Below are 20865 nucleotides of genomic sequence, written 5' to 3'. Positions count from 1 at the left end.
AGAAGGTGCACAACATGATTAGACCTGGTGGACCCAAGGCACTTAGCAGTGGCAGGCTATGTGTGTGGAAGGATTAGGAAGCGCAGATGTCTGGGCCTCTCTTGACTCCAGCTGATGGAGGCAAGAAGGGCTGGAGAAGCCCGAGTCTCACTCTGAGCACACGGGCCTCCTTCCAACACCAGCAAGGAGGGGCAGGAGCTTTGTATGTCTGTGGAACACGGGACACTACACAGATTGAAAATTATTATGACAGTATAACATATATTACAAAAATTTTAAAGACATATTATAACTGTTAGACCTTTCTTCCTGTTCTGGTAACAAATGTGTCAATACAAACCAACCTCCTCCCTGGTAGCCTGGGGAACAACCTGACATAAGAATGAACAGAAAAGGCAACACACACACACACTCACACATACTTACAACCTACATACAACCTATGTATCATATCTGCCCACCCTATAGACCTTATATGGTTTCTTATATACCCACCCTACAGATGTCTATAGTTTCTGGGTCATTGCTTTCTTCCATCTATGCAGCAGTTTTCCTGGCTCCAAACAATAAAAAGGTATCCCAGGTTCCCTAGAAACCTTCTTAAACTTCCTTATTATTACAGCATGTCTCATGGATTAGGGTCTAGGTTGCAACTGGGTTTTTTTGGTTCCTGAAAGCCACAGTGTGCACCAGACTGCTGCCATTTGGTGAGAATATATAATCAGCTGTAGACCCTACATGATTACACAGTCAGTTCTTGAACATTCCAAGCACTCTTTGCTTTTTTAGTCCTCCATGTTTGTCCCCCCCTTGGATTACATCATAGCTCGCTAAAGTATAGCAGGAAAAAAAGGGGAAAGCAAAAAGAGTTCACATTAATTGCTGACTACTGCTGTTTGAGGAAGGCTAACATAATATTTGGAATATCAATATGAATTAACTATTGCTTCTTATTGCCAAGGATGGTCAAGAATTTACTGTCGAGTTTGGAAACAATAAATACAGAAACATTTCTGGAGCCAATAGAACCACATCTGAATCCAACACGCTCTAGTAAGCAGGAAGGATTCCGAGTGATTATGAGGCAACTATAATGTCAATCCCTGACATTATAAGATTGAGGGTTTGATGCATAGTCAGTGCCGAGACCCTAACAATTAAGATGCACAAACTTGAATGTAAGGCCGGGAGAGAGCAGAGAGACGAGCTTACCTGGGTCTTTCTGTTCTCCCAATTTGTCTAGAATGTTGAAGGAAATGTCGAGGTACTCCCTCTGGATGGCACTGACGGCAATCTTCCTCTGCTTCCTCTGCCTGGGGACAATCTGAATCTTAAATTCGGATTCCTCAGTTCCCTCCGCCTCAGTCTTCCTCTCGGGATTCGGTTCCGTATCCGATTCAGCACTGGTGTCGGGCTTCTCACCTTCTGTTGGATTCTCAGCATCTTCAGGGACTTTGAGGAGGACAGTTTTTGCCCCTGAACTTGGCATCAGCCCATCGGGCTTCTCCTCCTCCATGCTGGGCTCGGGATTATCGTCCAGTGACATCTCGGGGAGAGCAAATGACTTCTGAAGGAGATCTCGTTTTTGTTTAAGCGTGAGCGGGCTGCCACAGGGAAACTCTTGCAGCTCCTCTGGCTTCGATAACTCTTCAGAGTCCGTGGGGTCTTCCAGAGCTATGAGAGCAAAGTCCCTGTCACCTGCTGACTGATTATTTCCTGAGTCCTTAGAAGAAAAGTCTTTAGAACAATCCTCCACACTTACTTGCACAAGGGGCGTGGTGCTTAGGCTGAGGACAGAGGGGTGGCTGGGGATGGAGGGGGAGGAGGCAGCGTTTTTACCAGAGGCACCATCATTTCCTTGCTCCATGGCCTCGTCTTCTTCGTCACTCTCTACTATTCGGAGAGGGGGCAGAGGCTCAAACACAAGAGAGTCGCTGTCAGATGTTGAGAGCATGGAGTGTTTTTCAGGCCCAGAGGTTGAATCTGAGGACAGGTCTATCAGATCTAAATCCTCTTTAGGAGCAGGCTTTAGTGGGGAATCAACTTTCACCTCGAACGTCTCCATGCAGTTTAATCTGACTTCTGGTATGACAGGCCTTCGAGTCTCTTGAAAACCTTCTGTAGCCGGGTTCTCAGGGACGTCAGTACTGTCGGGCCTCGTAGCCGAGTTCTGTCTCGGATGCCCGTGGCCGTGCTGTCTTTGCATGACATAAGCGGCATGGGGAGGCCTATCTGTGTCACACCGGTCTATGCAGGACTTCCTGCGGTGCTCGTCCAGTGTGAACAAGAGGGAGTCTGCATTCCCTATATCAAGAGACTTTTGTTTTAAAGAGCGTAGCTTTTTTTTCTGAATGCTTTCATCTCTCACACAGTGTAGAATGCTGTCTTGCAATGCACCCGTTTCTCTATATTCAGCCAGTTCTATTTCACCTGATTAAAACAGAAAACGCTAGTACTATTTTACTTGGAGATTTCTCCATTTTTTGTCCCCCTCATACTTGGGCACACACTTGGCATAAATCATAACCACAGTCCCAGCCCCACCAGAAGGCAAAGCTGACTTTCTGGCCAAGTGTTTGTAATGTTCATTCTAATTTCAAAAACCAGAAAACTTTGGATGAAAGAACCCAAAATGGCAGTTTAAGATCTTATTTCCAAAATCAGGCCTCAGGATAATTCCTCAGCTCAATTCATTTGTGCTCAGGAGAGGGGATCGCTTTTGGCTGAGGCAGATCTGGGAAACTGTATTCAAATTGTGTGGAACAGAAGCAAACATCTGACAACAAATCAACTCAGGCAATGGCCCTCTGAGACGGTCATGATGGGAACGATGCATCTGTCAATTCACGTATATATATAAACGTGTATATATATATACTGTTTGTGCATACATATATATAAAATCAACGGTATTAAAATGCGTAGTAACATAATAAAATTAAGATTTCACCCCAAACAAACGGTAGAGTACAACATTTCTGCATAAAATTACTAAGAGGAAAAAATTCATACTTCTCTGAACATTCATCTCAACCGGCTGATATTTCACCATTTTGCTGCCGCCTATCCTTTTCAATCTTGCAAAAAAAGTTTGAGACTCTTTATTGCAGGGTCCAGTAGGTGTATCATGAATATCAGATTCATCAAAAACACTATCTTCTTCTAATTGGGGAGAGAAAGTCAAAATTACACTTGAGGCGTTATTCTCTCTTAGGCTGTGTCTACACAAGCATTTCAATGAAAGCATTATGGAACAAAGGCTGGGGTGGTTTCTACACCAGCCCAAGTCTAGCCACGGCCTGGTATTTTCTCCAGGCATCAAATTATCCATATGTTGAACACAGCAACCTGTTAGAAGGTTGCCTCTCATTTTCCATATGACAATTGGCAGCATTTTCAAGAGAGGCATCTCAATATTCCAGTAGGACCTTCATGGGGAAATTTTTTCAATGCACTTAAAACCGAATAATATACATGTCAGGAATCTGTGACACTCCTTGAACTTGCCTGCTTTTTGGTCTATTTTCAGGTTAATTTGGCAAAAGAAAATTAAATTAAATGAGTGGACCTCATCCTCTCCAAAAATATATGGCTTCCTGGGATTTGAGAACTGGCATAGACACAGCCTAACAGTACATGCACCTTACACTTTGTGAATGCAAAATACTGTACTCTACATTTGGTAATGAAACACACAACACACAGAGAAAGCTTAGAAAAGCCACTGGTCATCCCAAAAGCTCCACAAATGATAATGGACTGAAAAAGTAAACAAAGAAAAAGAAAAAAACAGAAAATAACATTTCCCCCAATTAAAGTAAGACTCTTCTCTGAGGAGTTTGCCACGTGTAACTATTATGAATCCTAGAAAATCTCTTTGACTCTTACGACCCAGAGGCTCCATAAGCAAACCGGTCACTTAGGGTGTCTATCAAGCTTATTTCTAGTCCTCTTCTACTCCCATTTGGCAACTTTTAAATCAAAGATAAACCCTAAAACACATTAATGAGGAAAGGGTTGCTAGGCTACAACCCATGAAGTTCACTTAATAAAGTTTATTCTTTCATCCTTTGGAAAGCCCAAAGCTATGTACAAAGCAGCAAAAAAAAAAAAAAAAAAAGGCTACAAAAATGCATTTAATACCACAATAAACATAATTAACCTACTATTCAAGTTGAGGATCACTAAAATCGTAGTATTTGGCCTATATTTTTATCGACCTATATGACAAAATAAGGCTCAGGCGTGATTATGATTATTGAAGATTTCTTGAGTGTAAGGGGAGCACAAGCATAGAGTTAGGCTTTAAGGACCGATTCTGTCCTCAAACACAAGATTCTGCAGGAGTTCCCCCTTAACCAAGGGTGCCTTTCTGCAGTTTCAGTTACCCTCAGTCAACCGCGGGCCAAAAATATTACATACGATAAGATATTCTGAGATAGAGAGAAAGACCACAGTCACATAACTTTCATTACAGTATATTGTTATAACTGTTGTGTTCCATTATTAGTTGTTAATTTCTTACTGTGCCTAATTTATAAATTAAACTTTATCATAGGTATGTATGCATAGGAAAAAACAGTATATATAGGGTTCAGTAGTATCTGTGGCTTCAGGCGTCTACTGGGGGTCATAGAAGGTATCTCTCATGGATAAGGGGGGAGTACTGTAGAAGTAAATGAAATCTGAAGCAGTAGATGTTAAAGTATCATACTAATCTTTTTAGTCAAATAAAAAATGTGTTAATGATTAAAATGGGGTAGAAAACTCCCAGTGAACTTGCACAACGATGAAAAGGCCTGTCAGATTCCCATGTTTCTGGGGAGATGCAACACAATGACCTGTTTTATTTCTTAATTCCTTTTTAAAAATATTCTCCTTTGAAAAATACAGTTTTTCGAGGAAACAGTTATATGATTTCCATTACATAACTTTGAAATAATTCTCAAAACGTACTGAACGAGAGAGACAGAAAGACTTCCAGATGGCTCCTCCCATCTAGAAAGCTTGGCCCAGACACTGAGCCCACGCTGAGGACATCTATAGTTTAACTCAATCTATCCAATTTCCCAGAAACCAGGACCTTAGCTGGTAGATAAGATATTCTTAAGGAAGGATCTGAACGGTACCAAAACTTAAAGAACTTAGTTCTCACAGTTCTCTCTATGGCCAACCTAGACATCTGGATCTTTCAGCAATAAATGAACAGTGGAACACCAGCTCCTACGCATCCTACTGAAGTATTTGCAGAGCAGTTCTACCAAATCAGAATCTACTAACACCACAAAAGGGTCATGGGGCACTTGGCTTTCTCCCAGGATTGGATTAGATGATGTCACCTTTTACACGTCTAGTCACCCTGTGACATGCACTAAAGACATACGCCTTGATTCTTCAGGTCTCACCCGAAAACATCCAGGCTGGAATTTTACTCTATCTAAAGTTTCATTCTGCTGCCTCCTTTGCAAAAATAGCTATCAACATAAAAAGTGTTGATATTGGATATAATTTGAACCTCTGCAGCAAACATGTTTCATTTTAGTTTCCTTAAATCAATTCTTATTGAATAAGAAGGCTAGGAAAAAGCACTTTAGCAAATTCAAATCTGTGAGCACAAAGTTTAAGAGAAAACCAGAGACAGATAAGATTATGGCTCCACTGAGAGCTGACCAATATTTACGTCACGGCCCAAAGCAAGAAGCTTACAAAGGCTCCTTAACCAAACAGCAGACAATATTTTACAAAATATTATTCTTACGAAATGGGCTCTAGAAGTATATCAATTATTTCTCTTGAATGCTCATTTAAAAAATTAAAGCAGCAACATTCATGGGAAAGTTAGAATATTAATGAAGCAGTAGGTGTTTTTTTGACTCCAGAATAATGTCTAGAGGCTCTCCTCTATCTCCTAAGAAAAACATTCTCCATAAATGTATAACGTATTTAAGCTGAGTTTGGGAGAGAATTGAGATATGCAAAGTACCTTTTTCTTTTTCGCTGTATCTGCTTATGTTACTGTTGTCACTGTACAAAGGTCCTGCCGTGGCATGGGGCTTGCAGCTATGATACTGGGCATTGAGAGTATTGACTGTTATGTGAATCAGATGCAGCAGGACCTTGCTGATATCACAGTCTCGGTATGGATACTGCTCAATAAAATGGAGGGAGAAAAATATAAATGGTTATTTTGAAGGGTAAGTTTTTCCACTTGATTTTGCTAGATATTTTTCTCAGTATCTCTTGGGGATAAAAAGAATATACAGAAAAGCAAGAACATAAATTCCTATCATGGCCTTATTTTGACAAGGGACCATATTCCCTTCCTCTTGCACCAAACCACAGACAGCAATGCATGCCGGTTCTTGGTTATAATTCCTTTCAAGAAAATTACCTGGCATAAACATTTGGTGTATGAATACAATTTTAAGTATTTTCCTTATTTTCCGACATAATTAATACATAGATAAAATATGAGATTCTGAGCATAAACAGAGATTGTTGATCAATATCCTCCAATTCATCATTTTTTGTTTTAAACATCTGTAGAGTATACACTGGTATGGTCTCCATTGCTATTTTCATTCCAATGGCTCTACTTCTCAACACTAACTGTACAGCATGGTTCTTCCTTTGAAGGTCAAATTACTATCCTACAAAATTCTCAACTTAGATCTCTTAAGTGTTCTCCTCTAGAAGAATCATTCCACCCACAAAAGGAGTGACTACAGCACCTCACCTTGTAAAGGATGACAAGCAAGGCTTTCAACCACATCTGCCTGATGTGAGGCTTTAGGGACCAGAGGGAACAACGAGGTGGCTGTTGGAAATAATGCCGTAGTTGAGGACAAGAGCAGTATTTGAGCACCTGAACCACCAAGGGGAGAAGGTGTTTTCCCAAGTTAATGTTATAGTCCATAACCTGAAACAGGAAAAAAATTAATAACTGAGGGAAAAATATAAAGAACACATAAAGCCAAAAGGAAAAATCTGAACCATCAAAACATAGGCAAAGTATTTAAAAGGCATGTTGCCCGCAGCCGCAAAGGGCAAGGAATGACAGGTACCGCCAAGGCTACTTGGTTGTTTAAGCAATCAAAGTTTCTTGATAAAGGGAAACAGAACAAGGAGCAGGGATAAAGGGGAACAACAAATTGGTACATAGAACATCCACACCACAATCAGCCGGGGAAGTCCCAATAGTTTGTAAGGCGGGTGGGAGCGCCGATTGTCCAGGTCTGAGGCAAAGCGTCTTTTCCTCAGTGAGACTTCCCCAGCTGATTGTGGTGTGGACGTTGTACGTACCGATATGTTGTTCCCCTTTATCCTTGCTCCTTGTTCTGCTTCCCTTTATCAATAAACTTTGATTGCTTAAACAACCAAGTAGCCTTGGCGGTACCTGTCATTCCTTGCCCTTTGCGGCTGCGGGCAACAAGGCATTTCACAAAATATTAATAGTAATGGCCAGTACATATAAAGCAGGAAAAGTCCAACCTCACAAGAAATTGTAAAACTTATAAATTAAAATAGTTTTAATCTACTTATCTTATTATCTTTTTAATTTATCTACTTAATTAGCTGTTGAAAATAAAATTTTATCTATTAAAATGTCCTATTAAACTGTTAACTATAATTAAACTAGAATCAATGAAAACACGTAGTATTGGTAATCATGTGGAGAAGTGGGCATTCTCAGACACTGCCAGCAGGAGTATTTACTCAGTATGGCCTTTCAGAAGAGCAATTTAGCAATATGTATTCAGAAGAAAGAAAAAACATATCATCTCTAATACAGCAATTAAATATAGCCTAAGGAAATAATCAGACAAATGATCCAAGAGATATGCATAAAGATATCCAGCATTATAATCACCCCAAATTGAAAATAACTTCCATATTCAACAATATGGAATTAGTTAAAAGATTGTTTGTATGACAACAGAATGCTGTGTAGCCATTCAGTAGAATATGATACAAATTTGTTTACATGAAATGATGTTCATAATAAATTTTAGGTTTAAAAAAGGTTACATATATAACAGTATGTATAATATGATTCCATTATTGCAAAAAATACATGTGCATATACATATACATATATTTATACATATACACACATATGTATGCATGCATTTATATATGAATGTATGTAAATTTGGAGCCAGCAGTATACGCCAAAATGATAGAAAGCTATTTTTGTCATAGGTTTCCTGGAGATTTGTATTTTAATTTTTTGCTTAGGTTTCTAAAATAAATATGCATAATGTGGATTTAGAAAGAGAAGTGAGGGAGAAGGGGGTCGGTATCTGACATGGTGTATCCTCTCTTTATCACAGATAGCTGAGTGGTGCTCCGTCTAGTTATCAGCATCAGCAAGAGACAACTACATAATACTGCTCCCATTTTGCTTATCTGTGTTCATTACATTATAGTCTCTTTGAGCTAATTGATAGCAGCTACCATCATTGAGCTCCTAATATGAGACAGGCACTGATTAAGGTGCTTTCCAAAATCTTCTAATTTTTCAAAACAAATCTGTTACCAATGAGCAAACAAGCAGAGGATGTCTAAGGCCGTAACAGTTAATAACAGTGGCAGAGCTGAAATTCATATCCACGTCTCTCGACCCCCAGGTTCTACACCCTCTGCAGATTGGTGCAGCCATTCTGGACAGTGAAATTTGTGGCACTGGTCAAATTAGGCATACATATATGCGGTGATCCATTAATTCTGCTCCTGAATCCATATCCCAAAGGAATTCTCACCTTGGTGGATAAAGTGCATGTACAAGGATGTTCACTGATGAGCTGTTTGCAGTAGTGAGGGGTTGGGAGCAATGTGAGTGTCCACCATTGGGGGACTGGATAGTTAAAGCATGGTAAATATACAGCATGGCATACAATACAGCAGTTAAGAGTAGCAGACAAACATGGAAAAGCCAATGATGATAATGTGACATGAAGTAAGTTGTATGAGTAACTCAGATCTCCACTTGAAGCCAAAAAAGAGAAAAGGATTAAAAAAAACCTCACAAACAAAAATTCACACTCCCTTATTGTTTAATGGGTAGAGTTTCAGTTTAGGATAATGAAAAAGTTCTGGAGGTAGATAGTAGTGATGGTTACATAACAATGCGAATATACTTAAAGCCACTGAATTGTCCACTTAAAAATGGCTAAAATGATAAATTTTATCTTACGTGTTTTTACAAAAAATCCAATACTCCTTTTATGACATCAGGCTGCTGAGTCTTACTCATCTTTAAATTCCCCTCCATACAACCCTGCCTAATAAAGTAACTTGCACAAGCCTTTATACTGAACCGATGTTGGCTAAATGGAATCTAATGACTTGCTTCTATTAAAAGCCTAACGGCGTGACTCCTGAAAGCTTACACTTACTTGGGCAATTCCTGCAATAAATGCATTAAAGCAAGTTGACAGGCGCATTTTTTGAGGTGCAATCATGAAGCAGCCCTCCTGTTGGTCATAGCCGAGCAAGACATACAGGTGCCGCTTGACCGTGTTGAAGGCCTTCGCACTGCTGATGTCTGACTCAGCGCTGCTCTCATCCTTGGCCATGAACTTCATGAGCACCGTAATCAGCTGGTGAACTGTCTGGTGGTCGATGCCAGCATCTTCTGGGAGCAGGTCCTTGATGGTGTTGTCATTCTCAGGGGATTGTTGTCCTGTCAGTACAAGAAAGGCCATTGGGGGGTGGCTCCCCCACAAGTAAGTTTACACTAAAATCTCACTTATTGATAAAGCACCGTTATTTCTGCTTTCACTAAATATTTAAAAGTTCTGTTCTAGACAAACTTAAAGGCATAATGTGGCCTAGTAAGCAAAGCATTAGTCCAGAGGTGGAAGTTACTGTGTTCATCAATGACCAAGTGCTTTGGGAGCAATAGGGAAGAGAAATAAGTATAAGGCACTATAAAGCAAGGTTATCTGCAGACAACAAGACAAATAACTAAGCAAACTTTGCATTTAGTGAATTTTTAAATATCTTGGCAAAGTTTTTCCTCAGTGATAAAGAAAGATAAGTTTCCCTTCCAGCTTTGTAAAATAAGCATGTAAGAATAACCACAAAAATAATATTCTAAAATCCACTGAGCACAAAAACATCCAGTGGGTTATTTTGTTTAAATTATCGCAATTCAGTTATGTTCATAAATCAGCTAGTGCAAAGAGTTTTCTTTTCCAAATCCTGAGATATTAGCAGTGTGTACTCTTTGAATGATGTAGTCAAAATTATAAATAGCAAATTATCAGGCCTGCTGCATGTAATGAGAAACATACAGAGGGGGGGACACACACAGAAAGAAAGAAGCATGAACTTTTAAAAACAGAGAGAAAGACCACATGAAGGTGAGCTGAAAGTTCACATGGAAAGAAAAAATACCTTAGCCCTCGACTTACTGTTAAGCTAAGAAATAATTACATCTGAGCAGCTCCCTAACATTGACTTTCTCTGTTATTTTTCAAAGTCAGAAATTATACCCTGTCTTCCCTTGTTTTTCTGCCTCTGCTGATCTGGTTTAGTTCAGGCCTTTTGGTAAAGGAAGACTAAGATTTGTTCCTCTATACTTATGTTTTGGGGCTTATTCAAAACACTCTTTGCGTGTTTGTCCTTCGTTTGACAAGCAACGTCAGAATTTCTAAATTAAAGACAAAGTTTTTGCCTGGTGGATTGGATCCGCACACCAGCATTCTCGTCTGTCATCCTGCGAGGAAAAGTTCTACTAAATGATGACAAGCTTTGGTTACAAAGCATTAAAACCAAACCTTGATTATATCCATTGTAATTATGGGATAAAGGATACAACAAAGAGTCAGGTAGTAATTTATATCTGTTAACTCCTCAACTAATTTGGCAAATTCTCAACCTTCCAGGACACAGCCAAGAGAAGCAAGATAGGAGAAATGTTTCTGGGGACTGTGGAAATCAGCGTCTCAAGCCCAAGCACTTTTCTCTGGAGCAGTGGCGTGAAGGTGATGTCAAATTCAGAATTTACAAGTTTAGAACTGCACATAAGGTAACAAGCCTGGTTGCCTAGTTTTCCCCAGATGATCATAAGAATGTTGCTCTGTTCAAAAGTGATATCTTGAGAAGGGATGGTTGATAGTGAGTGAAGAGGCAGCTGAATTAACCAAGGCTAGGAGCCTCGAATGTAAGGGAAAACATGGACTAACTTCAATATGACCCTAGGACATCAACCACATTTTCTGTCTCACAGAGTCTGTTCATGAAGGAATAAATATGTGCAATGTACTTTAGAGAATTTCTTACCAAGAATTACTCAAGTAAAACCTAAGGATTTGTTTATTACAGTGTTTCACATGCAGAGAGGATCAATAAATTGTTAACATTATCATGATTTATTAGGCATGCATCAGCCAGCAGAAGAAAAAAGCGATATGTGTGGAAAAGCCTCTTTCAGCAAGAGGACAGAAATGTGAAGCATCACTGTATATTGTAATTAAATTAAATGTCTGAAATAGATGATCAGACCAAAAGCAACACCCAAGCAAATCCTCATAAAACAAAACAGAAAATGTTTAGAGAACTATCTTTTCAGCATTGAAAAATACTTAATCTCGATTTTTTTTCCCTCTAGAGTATTTACAGCTAGAAGGAGGTTATTGCTTTAGGCGAGCTTGGACCAAGAATGTGACAAGCGTGGGAATCTAGGCTCCCTGCAGGATTCAGCGTTATTGCAGCAGCAAGAGATGGCTGTCACCATACAGCTTCATTCTTCAATTCACTTAGCGCTGGGGGGTGAGGGTTAAGAGAGCACGTGTCACTCAGGCCTACTCAGCCACCTCCAAGTCCTTACTGGCTTGACTCCAAAGTCTCAAAGTTAAAAACGGAACTAGGGAGTGTTTGAGAAAGAGTTGCACCTTTATTCTATAACCCTGAGACTCTAGGGGCCTCAATAAAGAAGGGGAGCTCCAGGCAAGGCCCAACAAGGACACTGCCTCCCCCATTTCATTCTGTCCCAGTTCAAGTCTAGAAAATCAGACTTCATCTTTAAATATTTCAAAGCTCTTCTTTCTATTTAAGTAGACATGTATTTAAAAAGTGTGTAACCTTAGCTTTTCCCATCAAATCATATTTTCCTAAAGACTAAGTATCATGTCAAAAATGCCCTGTTCTCTCTTTAGATGTGTCTCCACTGATCTTCAGTGCTTTAGCTGAAGTTTGCTGCTCTGACTTTGCTTTCCCTGAACAGCCAGTAATGAGTGATCTGTACCAAATCATTAAATGTACTGAAAAAACAACTAGTTAACGGAACCTTTGCGTAAAGTGAAAAAAATAGCTTTCCATTGCAAAAATTTACTCCCCTAGGTGTGGGCTTTGCAAGTCTGTGCCTTGGATATTACTCCTCTTTAAAATAGTGCAAGCTTGTAAGTGGTACACTCACCAAAAAAGAAAAGTTATCTTAATCAAATCCCTAAGAAAAATGAGCTTAGAAAAGCTGAAATTTTCTTTATTGATAAAGACAATACTACTGTTTTAGTTATCTATAAAGGGAGTGAAATTTCCATTTTAAAACTACATGCCTGCAATGTTTTCTCTACAGTGTGACAATTAAAACACTAGTTTTGAATTCTAGTCTATGAAATTCCTATATCTGTTTTAACCTTCAAGATTTAACATGTTAAGAGATTTGACTTGATCGTTTCTGAAAAGAAGAATATAAGCATTTTTATAATCATGGAGGCAGAGCGATGCCTGCCATCACTTTAACTTGAACTGGGGCCGTCACACTCTGTCCACAGAGTGGCACAACTGAATTGAAACCCCACGTTTATTTTTTCAGGTGATTTGAAACCAGGCAGGATCAGGATCTGCTTTTCCAGACTTATCTCCTCTCACTCCACCCAAATGCTCAACATTCTAATAGGCTCGGCTACTAGTGGATCTCATCGCGTCTTTGTGTCTTTGCTCATGGTGCTCTCTTCACCTTGCAAGGTGGTCCTTCACCCCCACCCCCAGTTTTATCCTATGGATCTGGTTTTCAGACGCCATTCTTATTGCATATGCCCACCCTCCTCTCAGCAATTGGATGTGATCCCTAAATTCTGCAAATCTCCAAAGACAAGAAAAGGAGGAAGATGGGAGGTAGAAAGGGAAGAATGGAGGAAAACTTCTTTAGCATTTCCTAACTCTCATGTGGCAAATAACTATTAAGTAAGGGAGGACTTTTTAAGTATGCATTTGCCTTATTTCCCCTGTAAGAAGAAAGGCTCCTTGAAGGCAAGTGCTATGTCCTGTCCATTTTTATATCCCTCAAAGAATATGGGGCAGTGTCTGACCTATAGTTGATGCTTAGTATTCATAAATGTCTAAGTGCATTGAACCCAAATAAATATTTCAGATCTTGTCTTCTATATAGGAGAAAAACTGATGAAGTCCCCAAACAGCAAGGAAGTGGCAAGGGAAATACGGAACATTCCTCTGTATAAGTCGACTCACTGACCTCTCTGTCAAACCAATACGTGACAATCAGATAGAGGAAGGAAGGAGCCCTTCCACGCACTTTCTCTGCATTTGAAGCCGATGATCAAGCTCTATGAATGAGGTTGCACTATGTCAGTAGTTCTAGTTACACCACCTCACTGCTCTCCCTAGCTCACTAACTCAACTGAAAGCTTCATTCACAGCAATTCTGTTGTGTGCGCACATCCACAGAAGGGCCATAAAGCTGGGCCAGCCACTAACTCCCTCCCTCGTATGCTCCCCATCCCTGCCTTTGCCTCTTGCTATCCCACATCCTATCACCGTGCGTTTATATCCCATCCACTAGGCAAGGCCTGGCTGAACAGCCACCTGTACACAAGACCTTCCCCATGGCCTCTAGCTCTCTTCCCATTGCATTTGACGTGAACCATCACGTAGTCCCATCACTTTCACTCTAGATGAGATTTACTCATTGCCTACTTTATCTCCCTTACTTTAAGCAAGTCCAGAGTATAAAAATTTCCGATGTATCTTTGCACTTTTCATATTTCCTAGTACAGCAGGTGCCCAATGAGTGCTTGTTGAATGGAAACTCGTTTCCCAAAACGATCATGTCAAACAAAAGCATTCCTATAAAAACAACTATACTCTTTGGATTTAATGATCAAAAGGTATTTTGCAAGTTAGCAAAGAAGTAAATTATAAACCATCTCTAGAAAGAAAAAGAGAGAGCCCAAAGAGAAGTAATTTGGAATTTTAGGCTGGGACATTAAGAAGAAGGCAAGGAAAGGTCAACATAAGAGAGTTACACCAAAGCTACCTAGCATTGGGCACCTTCTCTTGATACAAATTCAGACCAAGAGATCTCAAGATTTCTCTGCAGGCTGGAATAGAACTGAGAACATCCATGTCCCTTGAGGAACTGGGACAGCTCCACACCAATCTGCGGGTCCTGACTGGGACGGTCCTTTGGTGATTTGCATAAAAATGCTCTTTATAAAGAGGTACTATACATATATGAAGTATTATTATTATTTACCTACTATTGTTTAATTATTCATTCCAGGGGATGAGCAACAAGATATAATTCAGCTCTTGTGTTTATAAGGTTGATATCATTTGTTCAGTTTTGTGCTGTGATACCATAACTACTGCAATATATTCAATTAATATTCAACAGGTGTTCTGAATCACCAAAGACAAAGAATTCCTGGTTCCCACAGCATCAATGAAAATACACCTTATATCTAATTATATTTATACCCATTTCAGATTAGCAGGTGAGACTGTATATTTCATCAATTAGGATTAAATGCTGAGCTCCCACTAGCATTTACCACCCATGCCTTGCAAGAGAGATCAAGACATCTGGTGCGAGACCCAGATCTGTCACCAATAAGCTTGTGAAACTTGTTCCTTTCTGAGAACCTCTGTTTCCTTTCCTGTAATGAGAATATTTACATATCTCTAATGTTTCAGCTATAACAGTTCTATGAATTTTCTATATACACACAAAGCCCTTTGATTTGACTCATAAAAGTCACAGAGAAATGCAGCTCTTCACTAGCTTTGCAGAGTGTACCTTCTATATAAGGGTATTTCTGTTGCAAAATTTGCCGTGGGTAATATGTGAAAGCTAAGATCAGGGAGCCATAAACTGTAAATCCAATGCCAAAAAGTTCAGCCTAAACAGCAATTAAAATTAAGTCTTGCTGCATAATTAAAGGGAATCTGCTTTATTTCGGGCCTAATCAATATGAGGTCTTGCACAGAGGAGCTCATTACTTGCACCAAACAAAAGTATGTTCGTTAAGTAGCAAGTTCCTTGGGTTCTATTTAATTACTATCTTAAACCATCCCATACAATCTTACAATTATCCTGGCAGGTCTTTGCTTGCAAATTAAAATTTTCAGCGTCCAGCAAATAATAGTGTCCAGTAAATACTAATGCAAAAATGAAAAACTAGTTTGAAATTGCCTTATAAGATGAGCCAGCTTATTTCCAAATCAAAGCAAGTTTTGCTTATGGTGGTGGTGTGTAAATTATCTTTCCAGAAGTTTAGCTTTATATTTAATTTTTAAATGCTGTTATCTGCCCCATTTTCCCACTGGGCACTTTTGCTGGGACAATTAGATGCCTGAAGGCTTTTCTTAACTTCAAGAATCGTATGTGCATGTTTACCAAAGAGATGTCAGAGGACTCCTTTGGTTGGATTGTTAAAATAGGTAATAATAATTAAACACTAGCTTTTCAATTAAGCCCTAAGACAAAAAGAAAAGATGGGGTAAAATAAAGATAACTCGTGGAATTGTCTATGACCAATCTGAAAACACCTAACTGAAGGGCGCCTGGGTAGATTCACATCTGCAGTGAAGCTCAGGATCCGACATTCTTCTTTTTATTCGGTTTTTTTAAAGCCCGGCACAGTTGAGGCTTGAGCAATGTGCAAAACGAGGTAGAGGGACTCTGCCACGTGTTTGCTGTTCCTTTTTTCTCATCAATTTTAAAGGAGCAAATATACTTTGGTCAACATCTGCATTCATAATCCTTGGGCTTCTCTCTCTTCTCCTCCTCTCCCACCCCTAACTGCTTCTCTTTCTAGCGTCCTTCTTATAACAAATAACACACACGTTGTTGAAAGTCTCCTCACTTGGAATTTTCCTTCAGTACCATTCTGAAAAGTTTATCTTAAAATTATTCTTAGATGAAATACCAAATGTTCTATAGCATGACACATAGGTGGTAGTTACCAAGTTTGTTTTGACAAATAAATAGGTATTCGGAAACTTTACAATCTTCCCAAAGAGTGGTGGCAACATCTGTGTAGTTAACATTCAGTCTATAATAGCCTTGCCAGTGTCCCTTCAACCTTTAGGATACTTCATGTTAAATTGTATTCTATCATGGAACATCAAACGATAGTTACCCTGTACTGAGCTGAATATGGTCCTATGGTCCTCCAAACAAGGGAAATCCTTCTTTCTCTGAGAGACAGAAATGCATGCAGAGTTGCAAAGAATCAGGAATGGCTAAGGGGATGAGTGAATGATGGTGGTTCAAATGTATAACCTTTTAAAATGTAAATGAAATGTATGTCTTTCCTATAGCAGATATACATGAACATAATATTTCTATGTGTAAATACACATACAAATATTCGTACTATGTATAGTTCTAGTCATTGGCTCTCTGGGGAAAAGTGCATACTTGGGTAACATGATGCTTCTCACTGGACCAAAAGTTAACGGGATCAAGTCATCAGTCAGTATTAAGATGGAAAGAACTGCTACATCAGGGGCTCAAACTGTTGAGCATCTGGGGTAAGACCCTTCGAGCTTGCAAATCCTAAGTGTATCACTCTGGTCCAGTTAGAGACACGGTACTCTTTACCTTGTCCACCTGTGATAGACACTTGTACATGGCCCTTCAACGTCAGAAGTACCCACCTGGAGTCTGTTCAGGTGTCCCACCGAGAGCTGGAGCAGACTGCTCATGCCTGGTCAACCTCATAGCTTAAAAATCAACAACAACTCTATTTAAATAAGCATTGAAAACAACTTGAGTCTAGAAAATATACTCAGTGCTAACGGCATAGGATAGCAGGGGCAAGTTTAGTTTTCCTATTTGTAATTAACATCACATAAAAGATGTTTATGTCACAAAAGGTTTGTGGTTTTATTTGAATCTCAAGAACATCCTTCAATGTTACTTCAATTCTTAATCTTCAAAATTGACAGGTGACTCAATTGACAAGAAACAACAATAAATAAACTTTATGTCCCAAACTGATCCCTTAGATTATAAAAAGGCTGGAAAATTCATATAGAAATTGTAATCTCTTTAATCTAAGTATTGGTTTCTAGGATCTGACTCAGTTTCCCCTGGGGCCTAGCGCTACCACAAGTTATTCTTACATGGCCACCTGTTAGTATCCTTGCTCCTGAAAAACTGGGTTATTGATTGCTTAGAGGGCTTTCATTGACTCTTCCAAAGTTCCAAATGCCACATTTCCACAACTTGTCATCAAAATAGAGGAAAACACAATAAATCAAATCAAATCATATTTATGATTAAAAATGGTTATGTTACATAGGCTGTCTTCTAAGAAACGCCAATGGAAAAGCAAACTTTTCAGCTTCTGACAGGATAAGAAATATGTTTTGTGGTGTTATTTTATTACCTTCACAGCAGTTATTTAAAAATTAAATCACTTAATAAATTTTACAAGTTAGAAATATATTTAAATATACTCATTCACTAACATGGTGATTTAGTTATGAATTTTTAATTATTTGACATTCATGAGCCATTGCTAATCATTAGAGTTCATTTAGTCATTTGGTAATGTGTTCCTTTTAAAAGTGCAATATAAAGAAAGACCTTTAGAAAACAAGTATATAGGGTCTTTTTTTTTTTTAGGTTGGCGATGAAGCTTGTTTTTATTTATAAATTAGCTAGTGAAGTTGGGCAGAAATTCAACTTCTCCTCAGCCTGATTTTTCTTTTCCGTTGCACCATTATTTTTGGTTTGGCTGCCTCTATCATGCATGAAAGGAAAATGCTTCAAATTCCCACTCGACCTCCTAGCTGCCATGGGTCCTGTCAGTCTTACTCAGGAAGCTCTTAGGTTACAAGGCTGGTGGTTCAGATCTTCATACCCTAGGACTTAGGAGCAAATAATTCTTCTATGTTTCATGACAAGCATGAATGGATTTGCTGCCTTCTACATTTCAAAATAACCTACAGGTGGATGAGGGGTTTGCTTCGCCTGCAAACTGGGAAAAGCCACCCAGGGCACTGGCACCTCTGGGTTGACCCTCTAGGGAATCTGAAGGCCAAAGCTGCTGAATGAGCTCAGTTGCTAAACCTGCTACTCTTGTGAACACTCAACAAGACAAGTCAGCCTCAGAAAGACATTAAACAGATTTAAAGGAAGGATGGAAGAAGATACTCAACGAATTTTGGAGGTTAGGGTCTCAGGGAGGGAGAGCGCCCTCTTGGATTCCGCAGGCCCTTTCACACTGTCTCTCAGGGAACGCACGCTCTTCTGGCGGTTCCTTGCAAAACGAGCCCTCTTGATCTTCCACAGTGCTGCATCACTGAGGTTAGCGACGTTGGTCCTTACAGCAGTGATAGCTTTGCCAAAGGAATTAGAGGTTATCATTTTCCTTGACCAGCTATGTAATACACCTAGTTTGACACAATCCATCTGTGTATATTTTCAATATTAAAATATTTCTTTCAAGGATACATGAATCATTCATCTTCCTCTATGATGAGTCTCATATTAAAAATCATGACCATTGCCTCTCATGACGATCACCTATCATTTTTCTGTTTAGACCATAAGATTAAATTATCTAATTTTTATTATCACTGCATAAATAGTTGATTGCCCAAAGTCTTTTCCCATGTATTTAGAGCTACAGGTAACTGATTAATCAGCATGTAAGAGTGAACTTGCAAGGTGCAAACATATCTCACAAAACTGTTCACAAACATCATAAACATGATGATTGAATGATATTTAAGGAACACGCAGTCACAAATGGTTATCATAGGTCCTCAAGGAAATGAGGAGTTTTGACTTTGGAATGCCAGAAAATAGTTAACCTATGGATTACTACAGCAGATATTCAGGAAACGTTTGATGAACTGAGTACGTGAAGTTAAGGCGTCCTCCATAACGGGAAGTGAAACTGCATGCAGACTGCCTTCTGCTTAGCTAACAAGCTCAAGGACAGGAGCTGTGACTGTTTAAAGCAAGGTCTTTGTTTCGCTTACTTGTAGGAAAAGGAAATTCTTTGTTGCAATCCAAATGTAGCTGAGCTTCCAAGGAAAGCGTCTCAAATCTATTGACAAAGAACTCCCAGCTCAAAGCAGGAATATCTTGCTTAAGAAAATGCAAGAGTAAAAGTTTGCTCAATATTGTGGGTCGATCTTTAACCACAGTATCAAACTGGAAGTCAAGACAAAGACACAGACCCTGGAGGAGAGGGGGAAAAAAGGAAAGTCAGATACAAACATCTGAGTTACTTCAAAGCAAATACACTAAGTCAGTGAAAGAAGGCAACCTCCTCAATCCATACTTATAACGTAGAATGATCCAACTGATATAATTTTTGATCACAAGTTTTAGTAGGAAAAGAAAATGCAGAAGAGGAGCTAGCTACTCCTAATTGTAGAATATCTCTTAAGTTTTGATTCAGAAATCTGAATTAAATGAATATTACTGATTTTCTGATGCATTTAATAATAACCAAATACACTCAAACCAGTGCTTCTTTTTTAATCTCTGCAGTTTCTATTAGGAAAAACATACTTTCCAAGCTACATTGTAGAATATCCAAGAAGATGGTCTTTAAAATTCCTTTCAATGCTAAATTCCATGATTCTAAAAGAAAGTAAAGTCATCTTGTCTTATTAGAATGTGAGTGGAACATATAATCTTAAAATATCAAGTTGGAATGGATTGAGCATCCATTTCTCTAATATATGTCTACCATTCCTGTTTTTAACTGAATGAAATTTAAAAAACCATAATTCATCCAACTATTCTATTCATTCTTCAGCTCTCGTTTAATAAGTCCCTCCTATATTCCAGGCCCTGAGCAGAAGTCAGACATACAACTACCTAGTCTGATTAAGAGCAGCAGAGAAGGACTATCCAGAAGACAACGGGCAATTTTGACAAAGGAGGTGTGGGTCCACATGCAGCAAAACCCTATAATTTTTCAGATCCTGCTCAATTTGCCCTTTATTAGTGTCTTTTACAGAAGAAACCTTACACTGGATTTCAAGGCAGTGTGCACACACACACACAGACACACACAGACAGTTAAGAACATGGACTCTATTACGAATCAGACCTGAGTTTGCTCTGCCACTTAATAGCCGTGTGACTCTGAAAAAGTTACTTAACCCTTCTAACCCTCAGCTTCTCTAACTGTAAAATGGGAACACATAAAGTGTTATTGTGAGGGCTAATAAGATAACGCATGAGGGACATCTTCAATACATGGCCCTGGAAACATAGTACCTATTTGATAAATTTTAGCTCTTGCCATTACTTAGCGTTAATAATAATGATATAATAATCAGGTGCCAACGTGGAAAAACAGTAGATCAGGACGCGGGAGGTTCTAGCCTTGGTTTTCGCACTAATTCACTCTGTGTCCTTTGGTAAGTCACATTATTTCTCTGAGACGTACTTCCTTCAATGATAAAATAAAGGTGCCAAATAAGATCAACACACAGTTCTCTCCAGGTCTCATATTCCATGTTCCTTTGGCTTTAATTTGTGCTGTTTCATTTTGGTAGCATGTTTACCTTCTTATGTTTTGCTGTGACTTATGTTATAATTCATCTGATTTCTCCTAGCGTCTAGTCACTAATGACAAG

The 20865-nt window shown here is 39.0% G+C and overlaps 1 protein-coding gene across 14 annotated transcripts in view; it reads right to left on the bottom strand.

Annotated features, from left to right (window-relative positions):
• UNC79 (unc-79 homolog, NALCN channel complex subunit) overlaps positions 1-20865 on the bottom strand; it is a 244827-nt gene that overhangs the window by 79372 nt on the left and 144590 nt on the right. For 8 of the 14 annotated variants that reach the window (XM_070514220.1, XM_044774252.2, XM_044774247.2 and 5 more), the window contains 8 exons: positions 19249-19450; positions 18421-18600; positions 16912-16977; positions 9399-9685; positions 6737-6919; positions 5984-6146; positions 3013-3162; positions 1213-2430 (listed from right to left, as the gene is read on the bottom strand). In XM_070514220.1, the coding sequence (XP_070370321.1) occupies positions 1213-2430; positions 3013-3162; positions 5984-6146; positions 6737-6919; positions 9399-9685; positions 16912-16977; positions 18421-18600; positions 19249-19450 (2449 nt within the window). The remainder of the gene's footprint in view (positions 1-1212; positions 2431-3012; positions 3163-5983; positions 6147-6736; positions 6920-9398; positions 9686-16911; positions 16978-18420; positions 18601-19248; positions 19451-20865) is intronic. The other 6 variants (XM_044774248.2, XM_044774253.2, XM_070514223.1 and 3 more) reach the window with 3 other exon arrangements.

This window comes from Equus asinus, chromosome 7 (assembly GCF_041296235.1).
Source record: "Equus asinus isolate D_3611 breed Donkey chromosome 7, EquAss-T2T_v2, whole genome shotgun sequence".
NCBI lineage: Eukaryota > Metazoa > Chordata > Mammalia > Perissodactyla > Equidae > Equus > Equus asinus.
The sequence above is the reverse complement of the archived record's forward strand: the minus strand, read 5'-3'. Positions and strand labels throughout refer to the sequence as shown.